This window comes from Onychostruthus taczanowskii, unplaced genomic scaffold, assembly GCF_017590055.1.
Source record: "Onychostruthus taczanowskii isolate IOZ18803 unplaced genomic scaffold, ASM1759005v1 scaffold66, whole genome shotgun sequence".
Classification (NCBI taxonomy): Eukaryota; Metazoa; Chordata; class Aves; order Passeriformes; family Passeridae; genus Onychostruthus; species Onychostruthus taczanowskii.
This window is the reverse complement of record NW_024504344.1, coordinates 2,772,176-2,793,386: the sequence shown is the minus strand read 5'-3', so window position 1 is coordinate 2,793,386 and position 21,211 is coordinate 2,772,176. Positions and strand designations below refer to the sequence as shown.

At 38.4% G+C, this 21,211-nt stretch overlaps 1 protein-coding gene across 16 annotated transcripts in view; it reads left to right on the top strand.

Annotated features, from left to right (window-relative positions):
- Positions 1-21,211, top strand: part of PTK2 (protein tyrosine kinase 2) — a 190,131-nt gene that overhangs the window by 142,764 nt on the left and 26,156 nt on the right. For 6 of the 16 annotated variants that reach the window (XM_041420831.1, XM_041420829.1, XM_041420830.1 and 3 more), the window contains 11 exons: positions 892-975; positions 2,133-2,150; positions 5,825-5,881; positions 7,275-7,295; positions 8,347-8,444; positions 11,154-11,238; positions 13,988-14,088; positions 15,366-15,481; positions 16,309-16,409; positions 17,303-17,392; positions 18,917-19,121. In XM_041420831.1, coding sequence (XP_041276765.1) covers positions 892-975; positions 2,133-2,150; positions 5,825-5,881; positions 7,275-7,295; positions 8,347-8,444; positions 11,154-11,238; positions 13,988-14,088; positions 15,366-15,481; positions 16,309-16,409; positions 17,303-17,392; positions 18,917-19,121 — 976 coding nt within the window. Of the gene's footprint in view, positions 1-891; positions 976-2,132; positions 2,151-5,824; positions 5,882-7,274; positions 7,296-8,346; positions 8,445-11,153; positions 11,239-13,987; positions 14,089-15,365; positions 15,482-16,308; positions 16,410-17,302; positions 17,393-18,916; positions 19,122-21,211 lie in introns of those variants that run through there. The other 10 variants (XM_041420823.1, XM_041420822.1, XM_041420821.1 and 7 more) reach the window with 6 other exon arrangements.

The following is a 21,211-nucleotide window of genomic DNA, read 5'->3' as shown; positions in this document are numbered from 1 at the left end:
TTTTTTATTTAATTGGCTTTTTAAACCACTTCTCATATTTCCTTGGGGAGAGGAAAAATGGGAAAGGAAAGAGGAGCAAAGGTAACAAGAGAAATAAAAGGAACAGGTATCCTCAGGTGCTGTGTGTCATCTTGAGTCCTTCTTTCTCACCTTGTGAGTCTTCTTTGTATTTTTTCCTACTCCAAAATTTCCCTCATCCTGATAAGCACTTTGCTAAAACATGCAGTGGGGTGACTGAGAAAGGGGGTAGTGAGGGTGCCATGGGCTGTTCACCCCGAGGTCCTTGCAGAACTGGAATATCCATTGGCAAGGCAGGTCTGCGCTGGGAATAAGACTGGTGGCAGATTTGAGATCATAAAATCTGTCAATGCTGTATTTCAGGAGACAGGGAGACCATGTTTTTCCTTGTTTTGTGTAACCCTGCTATATGAAATACTCTTTCTGTGTTGTTTTAAGGGCTCAGAGAGTCAATACATATATGTTTAAGTCTGGTGACTGCCACTTAAGCTGAAATATAGGTGTCACACAAGTCTGATACAACTTAGATGGCAAACTTGGAAAAGCAGGTTGCACTTCTGGGATAGATGTTCTTTGTGTTGTTAATGAACGGTGTACATAGCTGGCATAATCTGACTTTTTAATGGGTTCTGGTGTTACTTCTAAAAACTGAAATATTAATTGTTGCAGAAAGGAATTTGAAGGAAAACACCAAAAATGTTTATTAGTTATCAGAGACATTTGTATTTTCATTTGGGTATACAGAATTTTAATGTAAACCTTTACTTTTATGTTCATTCGTTGTAGATGTTCTCTTCAGTCTCTTTTCTTTTATTTCCAAATAATTTGTTTCTGTTTTTTTTTTCTCTTTCCTTTTCTTGCCTCTTTGTAAAGGAGTCAATCACTGTCAGCATAAAGTAAAGAAAGCTAGACGCTTTCTGCCTTTCGTCTTCTGTGCCCATGAGTCGCCGCCCAAGGGTACTGCTCTGCTCTTTGTCTAGGCTGCCTTATTAACCCAAAAGCTGAATATACTAACTCAGTTACTGTTTGTAAACTACTTTAGCCTCAGGTAAACAGAGTTCCAAGAATAATTTCGTTATGTTTTCCTGCTGTTGAATTGGATTTTCGTGCAGCATCACCAACTTGCTGGTCCCCATTTTAATGGGGAATGTGTTTTCGAGAATCATATGCTACAATGACAAACAAATTATTTTATTTACACAGTCATGCAGCCCTTGACTGCCTTTTTTTTTTTTTTTTTTGTAAATATTTTGACTTCATTCTTGGACCCCTGACACAGCATGCTTATGGATGAAACAGAATAGCAACAATAAGCATCAGCTGAGATCACTTTGAATTAAACATGGACTACAGCGATGCTTTTGGCTGCGTACTGGTCCAGCACTGATCTAGACCAGTTTGGCTTTATTAGGGGTAAGAAGGATTTCCTGTTATTTATAGAAACTGTCTAAAATATTTGCCTTAGCTTGTGCTGTGGGGTTTGGTGTGCAGTAGGGCTGCTGCAGTACACGTGAAATCTGGTGTTTGTTTGAAATCCTCCCTGTAGAGTTGCTCTCTTTGTCACTCATTTAAATTTCAGCCTTGTACAAGTGCACAATGCTCTGTGTCGTTAAAACTTAGATGGTTCCATTTCTCACTCATGTCTTGGTGCTAGCTCAGGAGTGCATTTATTCTGGAAGGGTCAACACCAACTCTGCTTATCCAAAGTCCTCAGTGTATGTGCAGAGTCAAGTTGAGCTGACTCATCTGGCTGTAGGAGAACTGCTTTTAAAGTATTGACTAAACCCAGAAATTGACTATTTTTTACAATGCATTAAAAGAACTAGTTCCAGTTCCAAATTTAATTTTTGTGTACCTTTGTGTTTGAAAGTCATTAACTCTGTTTCATCATAAAAGCTTCTTAGAGCATATCTCTGTCCCTTGGGTTTTAGGTGAGAAGTCTTAAATTCTGCTGCTTTTCTGGTTTCTCTTGAGTCAGGTATATAAGATAACTACAGTCTGAATACTTTTGGATTACTCATGAATTTAATAGTATATTTTTCCCTCCCTCCTTCTCTGTCCCCTCTCTCTCCCCCTCTTTTTTCTCTCTCCTTGCATGCCACCTGGATCTGCAGATGAAATTAGTGGGGACGGTAATATGTTTTCTAGTCTGTGTGTTACTAACGTGCAATATGCAACTCTTATCCCATATACCACTTAATGCACATTTCAGTAATACATTTTATACAGCTTTTAGTGTTAAAAAGTGGTCTGCTTTGGGTATTAGCTGATAAGTATTGTACTTTACAGGCTGTGCAACTAATGCTTTCTGCTAAACTGGAATTGGGAAAGGAAAAATTCTACTTCAACCACACAGGGATGTGGTGGTGCATGTGTTTGCAATGAGACTTGTGGCATGATGCAAAGAAGGTTTAGAGGTTTGCAAGTGTCCAGTTTGATGGAAATGGTTACAACATCATTAATTTGGTCAGTGGGTGAGATCAGTGGATGTAACACCTGAGAAATGAGTCTACTGAGTAATGCTTTAAAGGCATCAAAGTGCTTCTTGCATTAAAAGAAGCTGTACAAGATAGATTAACGCAGATTGAATACATGAATATTAACCAGGTTTCAGCTATTCAAACTAATCATTTTGAAGACAGATTTTAATGTTTGCGGTTTCCTTTTTGAAACTTTGAAACTTACTACAAAATATTTAACTTCTGCAGACTTTAAAAGTATTTTTTCTTCTGAAAAGAAGTTGGGGTTTGGTTTTTTAAAAGAGACTTTTGGCTATTTTTCTAAAGGATTCCATCTGATGTTGGGAAAGAATCAAACTGCTGCTACTGATAGTGTGTGTATCTTTATTCTTCCAAGTAGGAGGCACTAAAAGGGCATAAAAGCAATATGCAAAGGACGGTGGTGATAAGAGGAAATAGAGATCACGTCTCGTGGCCTTCCTTTCAGTGAAATGTGAAGGGGTTGTATTAACTTTTCATCTCCTTCCCTTCAGATATAAGCTAAAGATAATGCCACACAATTTTCTTCCTTTTCTTAAACATCAAAAGGACATTTTTTTCTTCCATAAATTTAAAGATTATATTTCAGATACTACCTCTACATAGCTTTTTACTGGAATACCTTCTTTTATAAATTACAAGCTCTGGTAAATGGGAAAAATTATGAAAAAGAGAAGTTCAAATGTGTGCCTGGATTAGCTGTTATGGATTTAATACCCTGGGATGTTTCTCCCTATGTTTAATAAATTATTTCAGATACAGTGAAGCTCAGATTGGCTCATTCACGTGAGTGACCACCACTACCTTTGCCTGAAAGCAACTTGTTCATTTTGCCATCTCCAAGAATCATAACAAGTGATGCTGTTGGGTTTAAAAAGTGCAGGAGGGCAGCATGATGAGCCCTCTTATTAAATCTGAGTTTTTCTGGACTTACCAAGGACATCTGGAATTGCTGAATGTGTTCAGCTCTGAAGGTGCTGTGACACTTCCTCCTTTGTGGAGCAGCCTGGGGAGCCCTGCCCAGCTCAGGTTTACTTTAGGCTCCATGTAGGTTCTGGAATATCTCTTGGCAGACACAATTCTGGGAGGTTTTGTAACAGTCTCAGTCTATGATTAATACTGGGCTCCAGCCCCTCTGTGAGGAGGTCAGTTCTCTTTGTTCCAGACCACTTTGAGCCCATCAGTGTTGATGTCTGGACTGAATTTTCCTAATTCCCAAAAACAATGCCAGACATACATAGGAATTATTTTTTTTTATATTCCTCTCCAGATTGTTAAATGTGGAACAAGAAATATTTGTGTAGTTAATTGTGTACATTTAATTTATTTGGATTGATTATGAAGACTTCTGGTTTCATGATGGTTTTGGGCAATGTATCAAAAGCATGTAAAGTGCTCTGTGCTGTTCTGAGAATGCTTTTAGTATGAATTAACTCATTAATTTAAAATAGATGAACAAGCCCTGCCATTGATCACATTCTGAAAGCACTGTTCTGTAACCTAGTGTGACAAGTGTTTGGGGTCTTTTTAGTGGCACCAGTTTGGTTTTCAGACTTTAAAAATTTTTCTTAATTATGTTTACAATATTTTTCATCCAGTCCATTTGCTAACATAGATTAAGAACTTTCTGATTTTTGTCTTCAACAAATTCCTGTCACAATATTGGAGGGAAACAGAGTGATTTGTCCCCATCATGTTGGGTTTGGGTTTTTTTTTTAAAGCTTATTTCTAAAATCAAACTGAGGCTTATTTTTACAAAAACATTAGTTTATGATGTAGGGAAGCAAATAAAATACCAAGAAAGAAATAAGTACTTCTGGAGTGTTCTGCCTGTTCAGAATTGTGCACTGTTTTTAAAATTTATTGCGTTTTCATTAGGTGACTGTGTTTTGCTATGTCCCACATAGAAATTGCCTAGCAAAATTTAAAATTACATAGAATTTCCCAGTTCTGCTTTTACGTGGCATATTCCTACAGGAGTTCAAAAGAAAAAAACAGCTTTAATTTTATTTAAATAATAAGAAACTAGGATCATAAAATTACTCTTAGTCCCTGAAGTGTGTTGAACTTCAAAGGTTATAGGCAACATGTACTTTCCTAATTGTTGAATATTCAGTTTGCCTGAAAACCGAGCCTCTTGCTTGTCTGTGTGTGTAATATTGATGAGCCTTGCTCTGGTTTCAGGACTGGGTTCAGCTGAGGGACCATCCCATCCTTCTTCCCACTCACTGTGGCTATGCCATGGCTCTGGAAATGATGCCAGGGAGCTGTAGGGATGCATCCATGTGCTCCAGGGCAGATGGGGGAAAAGGGGGAGAAAATCATCAATTCCAGAGGCTTTCCAGTGTGTGGTCACCTGAAATAAACCATAAAAACTGCACAGTGGGTTTGGAAATTACTGGGTTTTGAGAATCTCTCTTTGTGTTTAAAGTTGGTGAGTAGAATTTGACAGCCTTGAAGTAAAAAATGAACCCACTGTTGTGGACTGGCTTTAAAACCCCCTGGAGGAGCTGATGTGACGTTTAGGAAATGACCTCCACACACTGGAAGTTCTTTAGGGCAAGGGAAGGACCTTCTGATATGACTTGACACCATTTGAACCATTTTGAGAGCAGATGATGTAAAAGTTGCAATTTTAAAACAACGGAAGAAGTGCATTGTCATTTTTCTGAAAATTTTGGGAAGTTGTTTCCAAAACCTGTCCATGAAATCTTGAGTCTTGATAGCAAAACTAGTAGTGATTTCCACTAAAACAAGGAAAATTGTAAGAAAAATGGGGAAGAGAGTGTGGCTTTAAAAGGTCTTTGTGCTCTAGAAGATTCTGTGGTAAATAACTCACCTGGCCACACTGACAGGAGGGGGAAGCTGCCCTGGAACATCATTGGTGTCTTCTGCCTGTTTGACATAAAAAATAGCAACCTGTTATTGCCTCTTTATTGAAGGTAAAGCAATTTAACTCAGTCATAATTTTTTCTCTTTACTGCAATGGAATTTGCTATTAAAAAAGATTTTAAATCAACAGTTTAGGTGGGTCCCAATTGCAAAACTTGAACTTTTTTTGAGTACAAATGAATATTCCTTTTCTTCTTTGTTGAGTGCATCTATGTGATGTAATACAGTAGGCACTGAGGTCATTATCATATCATGAATTATGCATGAGCAAGTTTTAGTCATGCTGTATTAAATGTGACCCAGCAATGCTGAGCTTGGGGTTTGGGACATACCAGCCTTGATACATTGGGGTTGTTGTTCTGGAGAATTGTTTTCATCGGCTTTTCCCGAAACTCTTCAATTCCTCCCTTTTGCAGAGACTGATGACTATGCAGAGATTATAGATGAAGAAGACACTTACACAATGCCCTCAAGTAAGTGCCATGGTTAACTGGGGACCTTTCCTATCCAAAAGCTTTCTTGGTTTAGCAGGAACTGAAATATTTCAGCCTTATTTAATGAATGTGCAAAGAAAATGTTCTGCTTTCCTGCTATCTGTGATTTCACAGGGAAATTGGGGGTTTTTTGTCTCAAAATGTGGATTTTTTTTTTTTTATTGTGATGCTGAGCATAGCACTTAAAGATTGAATAAGATCTCTGTGATGAGAGCAAACAGTGTGGCAAGCTCTGTGGATTGCTGTCTGACTGTATCTCACCTTGCTCTGTGACAGATGTGGTGCTCTCCAGTTCCATGAGAAAGGAACACTCAATTGTACCACATGCAATTTTGTTAAAGATGAAAGACTGCAGTAACAAACACAGAAATTCAAAGTGCTGCTGAGTCTTCATCTTTGAAGTAAAAACAGTGGTGCTGTAGGCACCACAAGTATTTTGTGTTACAGCCTGTTTGAATTATGATATAATCCTAAACTGTCAAGGCCAAGTCATTTGACATGAAAGCTCAATATTATGATTATAAAAGCTGCATCTGGGAAATTCCAGTTGCATTTGGGCAACCAAGGATTTCTCTGGAAGCAGACAATCCACTGGTTCAGAATCCTGCCAAAAGCATCAGGTTTGGTCAGTGTGAGAAGGGAGGATGGTGCTGAGCTGGGGCCACATTCTGATGAAGGACCATGAACTTGTGTAGATTTCTGAGCTCACCCTGGGGCAGAATGTTTCATGCTCACTTCAGTGTTCACAGCGTTATTTCCACGACTGTGGAAAACCTTTGAAAAGCAAGAATATATGTTTTGCAAAACATATATATATATATATGTATATATTTGAACATCAGTATTTGAAAAGCAAGAATATATGTTTTCCAGAAATAAACTGAGCATTTTTAATGTCATGCAGTTAAGTGACTACATATTGTATTAACAAAGTTTCAGGATCAAAACATAGAGTGATAAATGATATCCTTTATTTTTTTAACAGATTAACTTTGTGTAATTTGTGTAATTTGTTCTCCCCCCCCCCCCCCCCCCTTATATTTAAATTCTCATGGAATTAATTACTTGTGGGCCCAGCCCTGGATGTGCTGAACACTTTAATATGGCTTCAATGCAAAACCCATCAGATGGGCTGTGGAGGGAAATTCATTAAGGGCTTTGCTGAATTGAAGGGGACTCAAGTGTTCAGCTCCCAAAGGACTGAGTCAGTAAAGTTCACAAGAATAGGCCTGTGACTTCTGCTAATGTCAACTTTAAATTGCATCAGTATATTTCTTCTTTTTTTTTTTATGTTGAAAAATGTTTGTCCTGTTTTGATTTTAAGAAGCTCTATCTAAGTAAGCATTTGATTTTTCTCTTAATTGCACTGCAGAAAGCTATGGAATAGATGAAGGTAACAGGAGACCCTTTACCCATCCCTGTATGCTTGCAGTTTGGAATGATGTGGAATTTTTAAGCTTACTCTATTCACTTTCATTTAATAAACATTATTTATTTATAGTTAAACCAGTTAGCTTTGGGATTTTAAAGAGGAAAATGCAGTACTTAAAAAAAGAAATGAAAAAGGCATTTATCACCTTGTTAGCCAGCTCTACATGACATTACTTCTGTAGTGTTAGTGATGTCAAAGTCAAGGTTATGAAGTTCTAAGCTGGTTTGTTATGATTTTTTCTCTGAATAATACAAGCAGAGGTGAAAACATATACTGTGCTGCATGCTTTTCTGCTATTCCTGAAATATTTTTCATGTCTGCTAGAAATTAAATTGCAAATGAAATCATTCAATTGCAATTGATTACATGTTTTGCTGAAGTGCTGAGCCATTTTTATCAGTAATATTCTCAGCCTATTAAACTGTGACATTAACAAAATTGCATAAGGCCACCAAACATCTCCATTTTACTTCAGTTGCACACTGGCAGAGGTGTAGTGCACCCAAAATTTTGCTCTTTCATTTTGTCTTTATTTGCCATGCTCTTGTTCCTGTATTTTTTTCTCGCAGTTACCTCTTTAAAAGTTCTCTGGGCTTTTTTGATGGTTCCAAGATCTAAACCAGCACATGGTGGAGTCCTCTTAAACAGCCAAAGGGATGTGTGCTGAGTTTAACAGCATTGGTGTTGCCTTAAACTGTTTGTGTGCTTTGTCTTTCACCAGCTGTAATTAAAAATGATTTAATTATGTTTATTGCACTGAAATAAGTGCCTTGTAATTAATTTAACAATCTCACCATTCTTTTCCTGTTGCTTTGGTTCAAACTTCTGAGAGGTTTGAGAGGTCTCCACTGTGTGTGTGCAGCATCTCTATAGGCTGGTGTGCAGCAAAAGTTAATCTTAGTTTTTCATATGTGAGACATTTGAGTGACTTACTTTGAGTTTTGTGTCTTGTGGAGTATTTCCTTGCCCTTCAGCAGAAACTTAATATTTCAAGTGCATTATATTCTTGTAGCCAGAGATTATGAAATTCAAAGGGAGAGGATTGAGCTGGGGCGCTGCATTGGGGAAGGACAGTTTGGAGATGTGCACCAAGGAGTTTACATCAGCCCGGTAAGCCTCACTTCTCAAACAAAAATTAACAATAAAACTTTGCTAGGTAAAAAGAAAAAAGAGTGTTCCTTAGAAGTCTTGGTCTGAGTCTTCCAGAACAAATAAAAATTTGGTCCAGTGACAATCTCGCTGTCTCTCTCACAACAAAGCATAATAAAGTTCCTATGTTTTCCTGAAATAAAATACAAAATACTTGGACACTGATCCAGCAAAACGCCAATGCACAAGAATCTCCTCAGTGAAACCAGGTAGGTTGGCAGGACTTGTGTAATTTAGGATGGTACTCATGAGTTTTCCTAAAAGACTAAGATTTTAGTTTAAATAGGTCAAAAAAAAGTGTAAAATAGGAAGAGAAAGCTGCAAAAAACATAGTTAGTTTCAACAAAGATCCCTAATAAAATAAATATTTCATATTAGAAGAAATTGTTGGAATTTTTGGTAGATTATACAAGAGTTCCTGAGGACAATAATCTAGTTGTAACTTCTACAGCAACAGCTGGTTAGGGTTCTGGGCTCAGTGAGTTAAATAATCTTCAGTGCAATATTTAAGTAAATAAGGATAAATTTTCTGTTTCAGGCAAGTTTGAAGTCTGATCTGATACCCTTATTTAGAAAGCACATCTGATATACTTCACATTGAGAGAGATTCTTATTTTGCATTTAATTCTGTCCAAGTTAACAGGAGTACCAAGAAGTAATGGTTCACTAGCTTGGTGAATGGTGGATAAGTCTAGAGCTCTGTAAAACTAATTAGTAATTAAAGACCCTTTTCTTATGGGCTGTTGTTTTGAAAATGTTGGCTGTCTCCATTATTTTTTGAGCATTGGAAAATTTATTTTATTCAGGCATTCTTTGCTGAGATTTTTAAACAACCACCTGTGGATTTATTTTATTAATAAGAATGTACTTCATTTAAGACACTGAGATATGTGAAGGTGAAACAGAACAGTGATGTCATTAAATTTTCATGTTCTGGTCACAGAGTGTAACTTACACTCTGGAAAGAAATGTTAAAATCCGTGTAAGATTAGTTCTAATAACATGATGGTGTACCCTTTTATATGTTCAACTTGAGGCAAAAATATAGGGGATATTCCTTGCCTTTTGCTGTGCTAGCTCAAAGCTGAATCTCAAATATTCCATTTATCCCTGTGCATTGCACTTGTAAAGTCCTGATTCAGCATCCTCCTCTCCCAGGTAGGGTCACAGCCAGGCTCAAGTGTAGGGTACTGAATGGGAATTGGGTTTACAGATACAGCTTCCTATTGCTCAGCTGTGAGCAATCCCAGGAAGATTGTTTTAAAGGCTGATTAACTGTGGAATTAATCCCAAAGTGTCATTTAAAAAACCATTTCCTGCTCAGTACAGAAAATGTGTCCAGTCTGATACATTCTCACTGGTTTGTCTCCTTATTCAATACCAAAAGGTCAACAAAACCCCAATATCAGGCCTTTTCCAACAGGGAATTATTCTTCAAAATCTCTTTGCTGGTTGCAGACACTGAGATTCTTTCCTTTGATGCTCCTGTTGGTTAAAGGATATTTCAAAAGCTTGATGTTTAACACCAGGAGAGGGAAGGGGCTGGCAGGCATTCAGAGGTCTCATCCCCAGGCTGATTATTCAATCCTGGTTTCATAAGGGAATAAAATCATGATTTACCATCAGCTTTTTCAGTTAGTTTATAAGCATTTGATGTGTGAGAAAAGGATTAGATCAATATTTTCCTGCAAAGTCAACTTGAAGATCTTTGTGAGCAACTTTGAAAATAAGACACTTCATCCTGTAAAATAGAAATACTATTCTAATTCTGGTAATTTTTGTCTGTAAAGAGATTTAAAATAGACCAAGAATGAGCAGAGATGGAACAAAATTCTGAATCTTCATTTCCTACTTAAAAATTGGATGAGGATATTCATCAATGCTGTAGCATTTTGAGGAAAGGTTCATTTGTAAACTGCTCATTAAACAATGGACAGTTCCCAGTTTCCTACTTGGAAGGAGGACATGCAAGTCCTTGAACATGCTCATTCCTAATGTAGAAGCTTCATTTTAAAACACTTCAGCTGTTCTCAAGCCATCAAGAATTTCTCATTTTTGGGTATTCAGAGGATGAGAAATCAGAACGGAAAGTCCATTTGATTTTCAATACATGTGGTTCTCTTTAACCTGGTTTTAAAGCCTTGATCAGACTCACTGTGAAGATAATATATAAAAATCTTTGTTTCACTTGCCTTTGTAGTCTGCGTTCCCAATTACAGCCAATCTTTCCTGTGAAAAAGCCACAAAAACTCTTTAATTTGGCTTTTTGAGTTGCTTGCTTGTGTAAGCCAAGTGTGGTTTTTAGGCACATATCTTTTTCTTTCCTCTATTTTTGCTAAATATTGTCAAGAGTTTACATTACTCAAGAACACCAAAAGTTTGCAGTTCAGTTAAAGTTACCATCTTTTGTCATAATTTTCCCACAATTTAACATGGTTTAAAACAGATTAATATTTCCAAGACACATTAGATGTAAATGTTGTGTGCAAGGTGTCTTGATTATAATGGCATTTTAACACTGAGGCTTTCAACATGTAATTTCTCAACTAAAAGTATTTTATTTCATAGTAATTTTTTCCAAAGTGGTTTTGCCAGAATTCTAAGGGCCAGCTTTTGGTGGTCTGGTTTTGGTGGTTTGTATTTCAGCTATTTCTCAATAATATTTTTCAGGAAAATCCAGCTATGGCTGTTGCAATCAAAACGTGTAAAAACTGCACTTCAGACAGTGTTAGAGAAAAATTCTTGCAAGAAGCCTGTGAGTATTAAGCAACTTCTTTTGGGATCATTTCTGTAACTTCTCCTTGCAAAGACTGTGCCTGAAAATTCTTACACTGCTATAAATATTTTATTAATATACAGCCTGAAGTTTTCTCCTCCTGCAGCATGTGCCAGGGGACTGCTCTAAATCCTTGCATGGCCCATGTGTGTGAGTGGATGTGGGTACTTTGATTTTCCAAATTGAGTGGTGATGTCTGACTCCTGTAGGGCTTTAGAATCAATTTTGGAACATTAGATCTCATCCTCTATTTCCTTCTTTTTTTTAAATGAACTTAAAAAAACCACAGCACTTTCTCCAGTTTATTGCTTTGGAAGGTCAGGTAGTTGTCCTTGCTAGAAATGCTGTGTCTAAGAGAGATGTGTTTGAAAATTCAGAATGAAAATCTGTGCTAGGATAGGCCATTTTTCTAAATAATTGCACAAATATTGCATTCCCTGAGTGGCACATTTCATGTATGGAGGAAGGCTTTTTGTGGGGGTGAATAGGAGCAGAAACTTTCTGAAGAATATTAAAGTTACTGATTCCTCTATTGTTTGGTTTTGCAAGCAAATGAAGATATAGTACTTAGGCCTTAATTTCTGCCTATTATCCCCTGCTGTTGTATACCTCCAAATGTTGTATTGTATTTTATTAGTGAAGTAATTGGTTGTGGTCAGATGTTACAGTATATTTTACTCACTATTCCTTTATTCAAGGAGTTTTTTCAGCTTGTTCAGAAGACCTGTGTTAATGGCTAATGGATTCTCATTTTTGAATGTCATATTTTTTGTAAATTACTGTAATTTTTTCCATTGCATTTCTATCTGTTGGAACAGTAAATAGCATTGCTTACAGTAATAACTCAGCAGTCACAAGGTAGGCTGCTGTCTCCTGGCAATGTAGAAAATAATTGCTCATTGAATGCTCCTTATTATGCTTCAAGTTTGACAGATTAGGAAATGCTGCTGTAGTCGACACATAAATAATACTTTACAATTTTGATTTCATAGTTTTGCCATTTCTTCTTCCTCTTTTTCATTCTAATTCCCATCTGTTGCCTTTGTCTTGTGTTCAGATTGCAAATTCGCTCAGAACAGTTCCTTACTTCACTGAATTAATACATTTGTTTCCTAATATTTTAATATTAGGAATATTAAGATATTTTGTGGTTTGTCTATGGTGGAGTTTTCAATGCTGAAAGGATTTAGCAGCTGTTAGTGCCTGTATGACATTTCATGTTATTTATTCCCTAAGCTATGTCAATGATAGGGATTTTTGCTTTATTGGATTTTCCCCTGTATTATTAATAACAGTAATATTTTAAAGAATATATAATTGCCCATAGATTTTCTTTTCAGGAAGATATGTTACTAAACTATTATAATTTTTGGTGTTATAAACATGATTGTCCAAGGATTTTTTGGGGGTTGTTGTGTATCCAGAAGTAGATAATTTAGAGCTCATCAGAATAGAAATCCAAAACTACCTCCTGATTTTAGCTTGTGGTTAGTGTAAAACAAAAGAAAATGGGTTTATGCTTGCCTAACTTGAGACAGACTGAAGCAGACTTTGCAGTTTGGTAATTCCTGTGTATTTCTGCTGGCACCACAAACTGCAAGTGTGGAGGAGATGCTGCTGGAGGGTCACATGAGAGATGTTTGTCAAGGATATAGGAAGGGTGGTTTTGCCATGCCTGTGTTGGAAGAGATTCTGCTCCTCTGTGGTGAGACCCCCCCTGCAGAGCTGCACTCAGCTCTGGGATCCCCAGCACAGGAGGAACCTGGAGCTCTTGGAGCAAGACCAGAGGAGGCCACAGAGATGCTGCAAGGGCTGGAGCATCTCTGCTCCAGAGCCAGGATGGGAGAGTTGAGGTTCTCACACCTACGGAAGGGAAGGCTTTGGGGACACCTTGGAGCACCTTCCAAAGGATGCCTGCAGGAAAGATGGGGAGGGACTCTTTACCCGGGAAGGCAGGGATAGGACCAGGGGTGATGGGTTTCCCTGAAAGAGGACAGGTTAAATTTGATTTTAGGATGAATTTTTTGATGAGGGTGGGGAAGCCCTGGTACAGGTTGCCCAGAGAAGCTGTGGCTGCCCCATCCTTGGAGGTGTTCAACACCAGGATGAATGGGGTTTGGGGCCAGCAAGCTGGAAGGTGTCCCTGCCCAAGGCAGAGGGATTGGAACTGGTTGGTCTTGATGGTCCCTTCCAACCCAAACCATTCTGTGATTCATATATCATACTACATAAAACATACTGTGGCTGTGCTGCCAGGACTGAAATTAACTCCATGGAAAATAAAATGGTGTAATGATTAAATAAGATTTTTGTCTATATCATAACCTGGCAAACATGTTTTTTCCAGTAATTGAATTATACAGACTTTTTTTACTTCCTCTTCCAGTAGAAAGGCACAGATGAACTGGTTGTGCATTGATTTGACAGGTTATTTTATTAACTTAGATTATGTTCATAAGCAGATCCAGGGCTGATAGGCAGAGACTGACCTGACTGGCATCTTCCACAACAGTATGCATTTTTGTGAGTGGAGAACAGCACAGCTCAAGCAATCACTCTTTCTACCTGCCCTCAGCACATGGAATGACCAGAAATTACTGCTTGCAACACTTGTTTGAAGTCTTATGATTATCTTTTGTGCTCATGGGCTAAATGCTTAACCAACAGAGATTTTTTATTTTTAAAGAAGGTTTTATGTCATGCACTGAATTCTTTGATTTCCTTTCAGTAACAATGCGTCAGTTTGATCACCCCCACATCGTGAAGCTCATTGGGGTTATTACAGAAAACCCAGTCTGGATAATCATGGAGCTCTGTACACTTGGAGAGGTATGAGAAATCCTTATGCACCTCTGCTCTCCTCTGTTTTAGCTCACAGAAAAGGCTGAAAAAACACTTCACAATACTAACACATGCTATCAAGCATGATATCATACTCCTTTGCAGAGTTACGGACTCAGAAACAGGAGTGGCAGCTTTTGACCTTCGACTCCACTGGGAGAACTGCATCACCTCATTCCAGAGTGATTTAGTCAGAGTTTTCACAGCGTTCAATTGCTGTTCCAGAGTGAGAGCATGACCTCTGTCAAGATGATGATAATGTGATAATCAGTTAAATAGCATTTGCAAACATACCTTCCAGAAGTAAACTGTACATCTTTTATTCTTCCTGAGTAATGCTGCATTTTCCCTTGAAACATTGAATTTCTTATGTTGTTTTTTTCCTGTAGAATATCTGCAGCAGGGGCCCTAGATAAGATGACTTCCCTCATTATTATATTTTTGAATGAATGCTTTAAAGAAAACTAGATCTCACTTTTTATAATCTATTTGTTTTCTTTGAACCACGTTTCTGAAAATGTGAGCTGTTGTATATTTCTATACAACATTATATGATTGTCACTGCAATTATCAAACTGCAGTACATTTTCCAAAATAAAATAGGAGGGATGGATAGAAAAACCTGTAGTGGAGAAGTCATTTTCTGTCAATAGATTTCCTTTCCAGTGCCCAAATCACCTTTCAAAGCCTTGTTTTGATGTATAAGGACACTCTAGTAATACCTTCCAGTACATTCTGCCTGCCTTATACTGGGAATAGAGCTGACAAATATTGTGCACTGATATTGGCTGCTCTGAGCTAAATACAGTTGTTTTAGCACATGTAGGTTAAAACTAATTATTAAAATTAATGCTTCTAAAACAACAGTGATCAATCTGTGTTTGGGTTGGCCAGGTCCTGTTGGGTTCTGAAGTGATTTAGGCCAAAAATGGAGGCTGCACTCATGGGTAGAAAAAACCCCAATGCTTTACTCTGGAACAGCAACAGCAGATGCTTTTCAAAAGGAGACTGAATGGAATGCACAAAATTACATTTATTTTTTTTTTTAGTTTAACACTTTTCGTGTAGAAAACCTGCTTAAATTCTAACGCAGAGTCACAATTCTTCATGGGAAGTGTTTTTCTTTTCCTCATCCAGCCTTTAAGGCCAGGAAGTCGTGCCCATTCATACTCATGTAAACTTCACAGTTTGAAATATGCCTTTTTCAGCTTTGTTATTTTCTTGTTCTAATTTCTTTCTTTTTTTTTCCTCCTTGGTGCAAAAAGCTGAGGTCGTTTTTGCAAGTCAGGAAGTACAGCTTGGACCTGGCCTCTCTGATACTTTATGCTTACCAGCTTAGCACAGCTCTTGCCTACTTAGAGAGCAAAAGATTTGTACATAGGTAAGATTTCATACATATTTAACTGTACCTGTCTCTTTGTATATGTCACTGCTCTTAAAATTTCAGGGAGTGTCATTTTTGCAGAGGTTTCCACTAAAATTACACCCTTTTCAAGGGTGACACCTGCTGGTTCACTCCTGGATTTACTTGGAGCTGGTGCCAGATTTCAGTCGGAATCATTTTCAGTTGTTGCTTTGTGGTTACAGTATTTTTTCAAGCTGTGAGTCAACTGTAATCATTCAAATATAGAAAAGCAAAACAAGGGCAGATGGCTTCTTAAGTAAAGAGGAGGGGAAAATATTTATAAAATACAAGTACTTGCTTAACCAGAAAAATGAACCTAAACTTCCTTCACGGTGTGTTTTGAATTTTACTCCCTTGAATGTGAACGTGAGTTTCTAGTGAGAAGAGACTGGCTTCACCTTCTTATCGTGAGCAAATAAGAGTTCACAAAACTCCAGTTATGAAGTAGAATTAATTTTAAACTTAAGCAATTCACTTGTGTTTAAATGCTGACTATGTAATTCTGTATATGTGTTGTGGTAATGTATAAGCAAACGCTTGTAAATTAGTAGCTATGCGTAGATATGCAGATATATATGTTAAAACATGTAAATAACAACAGGGGAGAAAAGGAGGTTGAGGGGGGATCTTTTTGCTCTCTGCAATGAGAACTTGAGCTCCTTACTAGGAAAACTCCTCTGGGACTGCAATCCTAAACCAGTTCCTTACCTTTGCAGGGCAGGAGATAAATTTTCTTCAGGTGATGATACTTCACCACTTCATGTTTTGAAGTTACTAGAAATACTGTTTCTTCTGTTTGGCAGGGATATTGCTGCTAGAAATGTGCTGGTGTCTACCACTGACTGTGTGAAATTGGGTGACTTTGGTTTGTCCCGATACATGGAAGACAGTACTTACTACAAAGGTGAGGGGACCTCTGGATCCTTCTTGCAGGCCAGTGAAAACACAATTGCTTCTCACTGTTGAGGAGCTGACCAGATTTCCTTGGTCTAGCTGGTGCATTTGTATAAAAAGGCAAGTTATTCAACACTTACTTAATGGCAGTAAATTCCTATGTGTGCTTAAGAAGAAGGAGGATCACAAGGTGTGATTTAAGGTGCAGAAAGCAGCAAATTCACATGCAGGTTCAGATGAATGCTGAGTTTGTGTTGCCATTGTATGCTGCATACTTCAGATGCTGTTGGACTGAGGAGATTCAGTACAAAACTGCCTTTGGAGGCTACTCTTGTCCCATTTTGGATGGAATACTCAGCTTTGGTGTCTCCAGCAGCTGAGAGATATGTCCTGCAGTGCCTGAGAGATGGGAAATGAGAAATGCAGCAGGAAAATAAAGATTGCTTGTTGGGTACCAAACAGTAGCATTCCAAAGCTGGTTTATATTATTAAACCATGACTACATAAATCTCATCTTTAATATTTTTCTGGTTTCATGTATTTTAAATTCTCCATTATCTGTCCCTTTACACTCTGTTGTGTTTCCTCATTTTATTTGTCTCACTTTGCTGAGCTACTTTTTAATTGCTAAGAGGGGAAATAATTTTGACGTGATCATTTCTTGGTGTGTCTTGGGGTTCATTATTGGGGTCTTTAAGGGAGTTTGGGGGATTATTATTATTATTATTTTGGGGTTTGTTGGTTCATTTTCCATTTCATATAAAGCCAAACAGTTTATGTATCAGCATTTGAAGTATTTCACTGGAGATTGGTTTTGCCTATGAGTTATTTCACTGGGAACATAATCTATTTTTGAGCTCTGTAGTGGGGATAACAGCCTGCTCTCTCTTGCCTTCCCTGTAGCTTCCAAAGGAAAATTGCCCATCAAATGGATGGCTCCAGAGTCCATCAATTTCCGACGGTTTACCTCAGCTAGCGATGTCTGGATGTTTGGTAAGTGAAAACCAAGTGGGGAGGGTTCTTTGTGTCCTCTTGGACAAGTCCAGTGTTGATTTTGACTGCTATAAATGTATAATTTCCAAATATTTGTCTCAGTTTTTACTGTGCATTCTGAAAATGTGGTTTCTTCCAGTGTGTTTTCCACCTCGGTATTTTTCTTTCCTTTTCCTGCTCAATAAGCCTGACTTTTCATGAATTTTTTACCTCTGGTAAGAATCTGACAGAAATGAAAGTGCAAAAAAATTAGCTCATAGTTATGAAAAAGATTATTTTTGTCTTTTGGTTTTGGTTTGGTTTTTTTTTTTTTTTTTTTTTTTTTTCCATTTTCAGTTGTTTTTTTTATTTAGCTAGATCCGCGCCACTTCAGAAGCAGAAAGGCCAAATGAGTAATCTTACAGCCTCACTGTGACCTGTGAGCTCACTCAGCCCTTCCCAGACCTTTCAGGCACTTGCCTGGCTCCTGCTCAGTGTGCCAAGAGACCCAGGGGAATGATGGTGGGAGGACTGGAGCTTGACATCAACCCAGTCTCACCCCTCACTCTTTGTCTTTTGGTTTTTGTTTGGTTTTTTTTTTTTTTTTTGTGTTATACCATTGTCAGTTGCTGTTTGTCTATTAATATTTTCACTTTTTATTTATGTTGATATGCATTTCCTTGCTTAATGTGCAATCATCCCATGAAATAGCGAATTTCCAGATCCTTAATGCTAGATTCACACTTAACTTGTCTTTTATAGCTCCTGGCCTCCTACAAAATACAACCAGAAGCTCATGAAATATAAGGGTAAATGGACACATCCTGAAACCTTGATCTTTTTTCCGAAATATACATTTTATATGAATCTGATGTCCTGTGCTCCAGCTGGTGCTGACTGCTGGTCTGTACAGACAGAATACAAGCTGTTAGGGAACAAAAGTGATGAGACTTGAAATAAGAGCAGGACAGTCAAGTAAGAGTTCACCTTCTTCACAATTTAAAATTTGAATGTTTTTAGTGAAGGGTTTATAATAGTTTGAAGAAAACTCTAGTACTGTCAGAGTTAGAAAAATGAAGCTTATGGAACATTTTGGCCAATTCTAAAGTGACATACCACGTTCTTCTAATGCAGTTTCAATAGAAACTGGTTTATTACACATTTTCAGCACAAAAAATGTGGATCAATGCCAACACAAAAAACCCTCAAAGTGAAAAAGCACTCTGCGTGTCGGAACACGCCAGTTGGAAGAAGGAGTCAGAGGGAAAAGCAAACACATTCTACCTCATAAGAGAGGAGATTTGAATATGAGCAAGCAGTGGTTTAGGGCAGGTAAAAGACTCTGTGAGCCAGCTGTGGGTCACTCAGTAGGTGAGGCTGGTGCTGTGCGTGTGGTTCTGCTGCAGGTAAGTCCAAACCATGTCCCCGCTTATATATTTTGGAAGAAATTGCATTATTAGTACCAAAGTGGCGTTTGTTACTCTTTTGACAGCTCTCATTGTTTGCTCACAGTGAAGAAAAGGTGGTTTTGTGTGTGTTCCTCAGGTGTGTGTATGTGGGAGATCCTCATGCACGGGGTAAAGCCCTTCCAGGGAGTGAAGAACAATGATGTGATTGGGCGGATTGAGAACGGTGAGCGGCTCCCAATGCCTCCAAACTGCCCTCCCACCCTCTACAGCCTTATGACCAAGTGCTGGGCCTACGACCCCAGCAGGAGACCCAGGTTTACTGAACTTAAAGCACAACTCAGGTAGGGTTTGACTTCTGAGAGGTCATTTCCTTTGTTCAGAAATATTTCTTTTCACTTAATCTTCTGTTACAGTGTTTGGTTCTGTGGAAAATACGAGGCATGGTGTTTGGAGTTTTTATCTTCAAATGGCCAGGTTGTTGCTGGTCTTTGGGAAAACTGTGCTTTGTCTGGTAGAGAAAATGAGATTAGGCAGCAAATTCAAATAACTGGAAATATGAATCACCTCCTTTCTCTCCCAAGACAAACTCCGCGTTTTACTAGCAATTTGTTTATAATTTTAACTGCAGTCCTTGGGAAAGGAGGTAAAAAGAATTTAGAGTGATTATCTAAACAAACATGCTGTGGGCTCTGGGGTAGAGATGTATCTTAAATAAATAAAGCATCAGGTGAATGCTGTTGGAAGTTACTTTCATGACATGTAGCACAATAGTTGCACAGTCACAGCTGTCAGAGGGCAATTGCAGAGCCTGCAGTAAATGCAGCATCACAGACAGAAATTCCTTTGCCATTTGTAAACCAGGATATAAATTACCTTTGTGTTTATCTTGGAATGAGTGTGAGCACACACCCTGCAGACCAGTCTAAATTCACACCTTAGTTTATTCTGCAGTAATATATTCCAGTGTCTGTATCACCATTTCACCAGCCCCAAAGTGGGAGGGAGCTTTGAAACATCACTGAGATAATCACAGTATAATAATGTGCAGGCACATTTGATATTTGTGACCAGATTGGGTCACAAATGTTGTGACTTTTGGATTTCATGACTGCTCAGGATGTATTTTGCATAAGTCAGTACAAGCTTTGAGTAACAGTTAGGTTTTGCACTGACAATCCTCACTGGGAATTGTTTCAGGTTTTGTTTCAAAGTTGTGCTTTGTGGTATGTTTTATTTTCATAGTTTTATGTTTTTGCTGTCACTGAATGTTCATGATTTAAGATAATTCACTGGTGGTTAAAATGACAGAATGTAGTTATGATGCTATCTCAGACCTGCTGTATGGTGAACTGGAAGACCTAAAGTTTTTTCCTATTTCTTAAAATTTCATACAATTCCATCATCTGTTACTCTGAGAATTCCCATGTAGACTAGTAATTTGTAGAACTAAGGAAAGACGTGACTATTGTCACAGATAACTTCTCATCCTCTTGGAGTTAACATAAAGGGAGGAATGTCAGGGTTGGGTAGGGATTGCAAGAAAAAGATGTGACACAGTTGTGTGATTTGGGTAATAGGTGGAAATTGACAATTCACTTGCTTTTTGTTTCTGTTTGGCTCTGAAAGTATGGGATGATTGATAATTTGCAGCCAGGTTGTACTGTTAACTTAGAGCTGGTTGGCACAGATGAGAATTAAGCCCTTAAAAGAGTGACTGGAAGATGGCTGTGGTGTGTAAACCCTAGCAGAGAGAGTATCCCACCAGGATGGAAAGAGGATGAGTAAATCTAGAGTGTGCTCAAGAGCCTGGCTTTCCTCAGAACCAGCACTCAGGGTATGCAGCAAGGCAGGGTCTCGTTGGTTACACATCAAAATGTTTCCCAGTGTGCTTGGGTGAGCTCTGAAACAGGTCACCCAGAAAGACTCTGGAATTTCCATGCTGGCAGACATTCAGATTTTGATTGGAAAAGGCTCAGAGCACCTGGCCCTTGCTGTGCAGGGAGCCCAGCTTCAGCAGAAGATCAGACTTGAGACCTCCAGGCAGCCCTTCCATCTCATTCTACATGAAAAGTGCACCCAGTGTGGAGGGGTGTTTGCTCCTCTGGTCATGCTGGGAGATTTGAAGCATTGTTTACAGGGCAACCTATCTCCTGGGGCCACTGCAGCCCTAAAATCCAGTTTTCACTCTGTTCCCACCAAAGCAGGGAACTTTCTGCCACACCAAACTGGTGACCTTTATCTCCCAAATTTAGGCAGCGTGGTTGTCCTTAGAGCTGCTTTTTGCTGCTCCAGAAAGAGTCAGCCTCTCACTGGAAAGGTTGCCAATTCCCTGATGATGAGGCAGTCTCAGGCAGCTAGGGAGGATTGGGTTTCAGAACTCAAATTCCCATGAACTTGCAAAAACAAGCTATTTCCCTGGTGGCCTTTCCCT